The 300-nt window shown below is 67.0% G+C and overlaps 1 protein-coding gene across 1 annotated transcript in view; it reads right to left on the bottom strand.

Moving 5' to 3' along the window:
* KLHL42 (kelch-like family member 42) overlaps positions 1-296 on the bottom strand; it is a gene marked incomplete at its 5' end in the record, with an annotated part of 12,391 nt that extends 12,095 nt beyond the window's left edge. The window contains one exon of the mRNA XM_008940203.1: positions 3-296. Coding sequence (XP_008938451.1) covers positions 3-296 — 294 coding nt within the window. The remainder of the gene's footprint in view (positions 1-2) is intronic.
* Between the last annotated feature and the right edge of the window lie 4 nt (positions 297-300).

Here is a 300-nt window from a genome sequence, read left to right as displayed (position 1 = left end):
GGCAGGGGGCCCAAGGGTGTGACCTGCAGGTAGGAAGCAGCTTCCACCAACTCCTCCAGCAAGGGTGGCTCCTCCTCGCCGCCCTCCTCCTGCTCCAGCCTGGCCAGGCAGGAGGTGTTGATGAAGTCCAGCACCAGCTCCAGCCCCAGGGCGCTCAGCCCCCCGCGCAGCAGCTGCTCCTCCTGGCCCTGCCCTGCCTCCCGCATGCCCGAGCGGTAGAGGGCTCGGAAATAGTCACTCTGCTCGATCAGCTTCCTCTTGCACACCGGGTAGCACTTGTCCCCGAGCCGGATCTGCACC

This window comes from Merops nubicus, unplaced genomic scaffold, assembly GCF_000691845.1.
Source record: "Merops nubicus isolate BGI_N331 unplaced genomic scaffold, ASM69184v1 scaffold35745, whole genome shotgun sequence".
Taxonomy (NCBI): Eukaryota; Metazoa; Chordata; class Aves; order Coraciiformes; family Meropidae; genus Merops; species Merops nubicus.
Note: the sequence above shows the minus strand (reverse complement) of the source record. Positions and strands in the feature narration are given on the sequence as shown.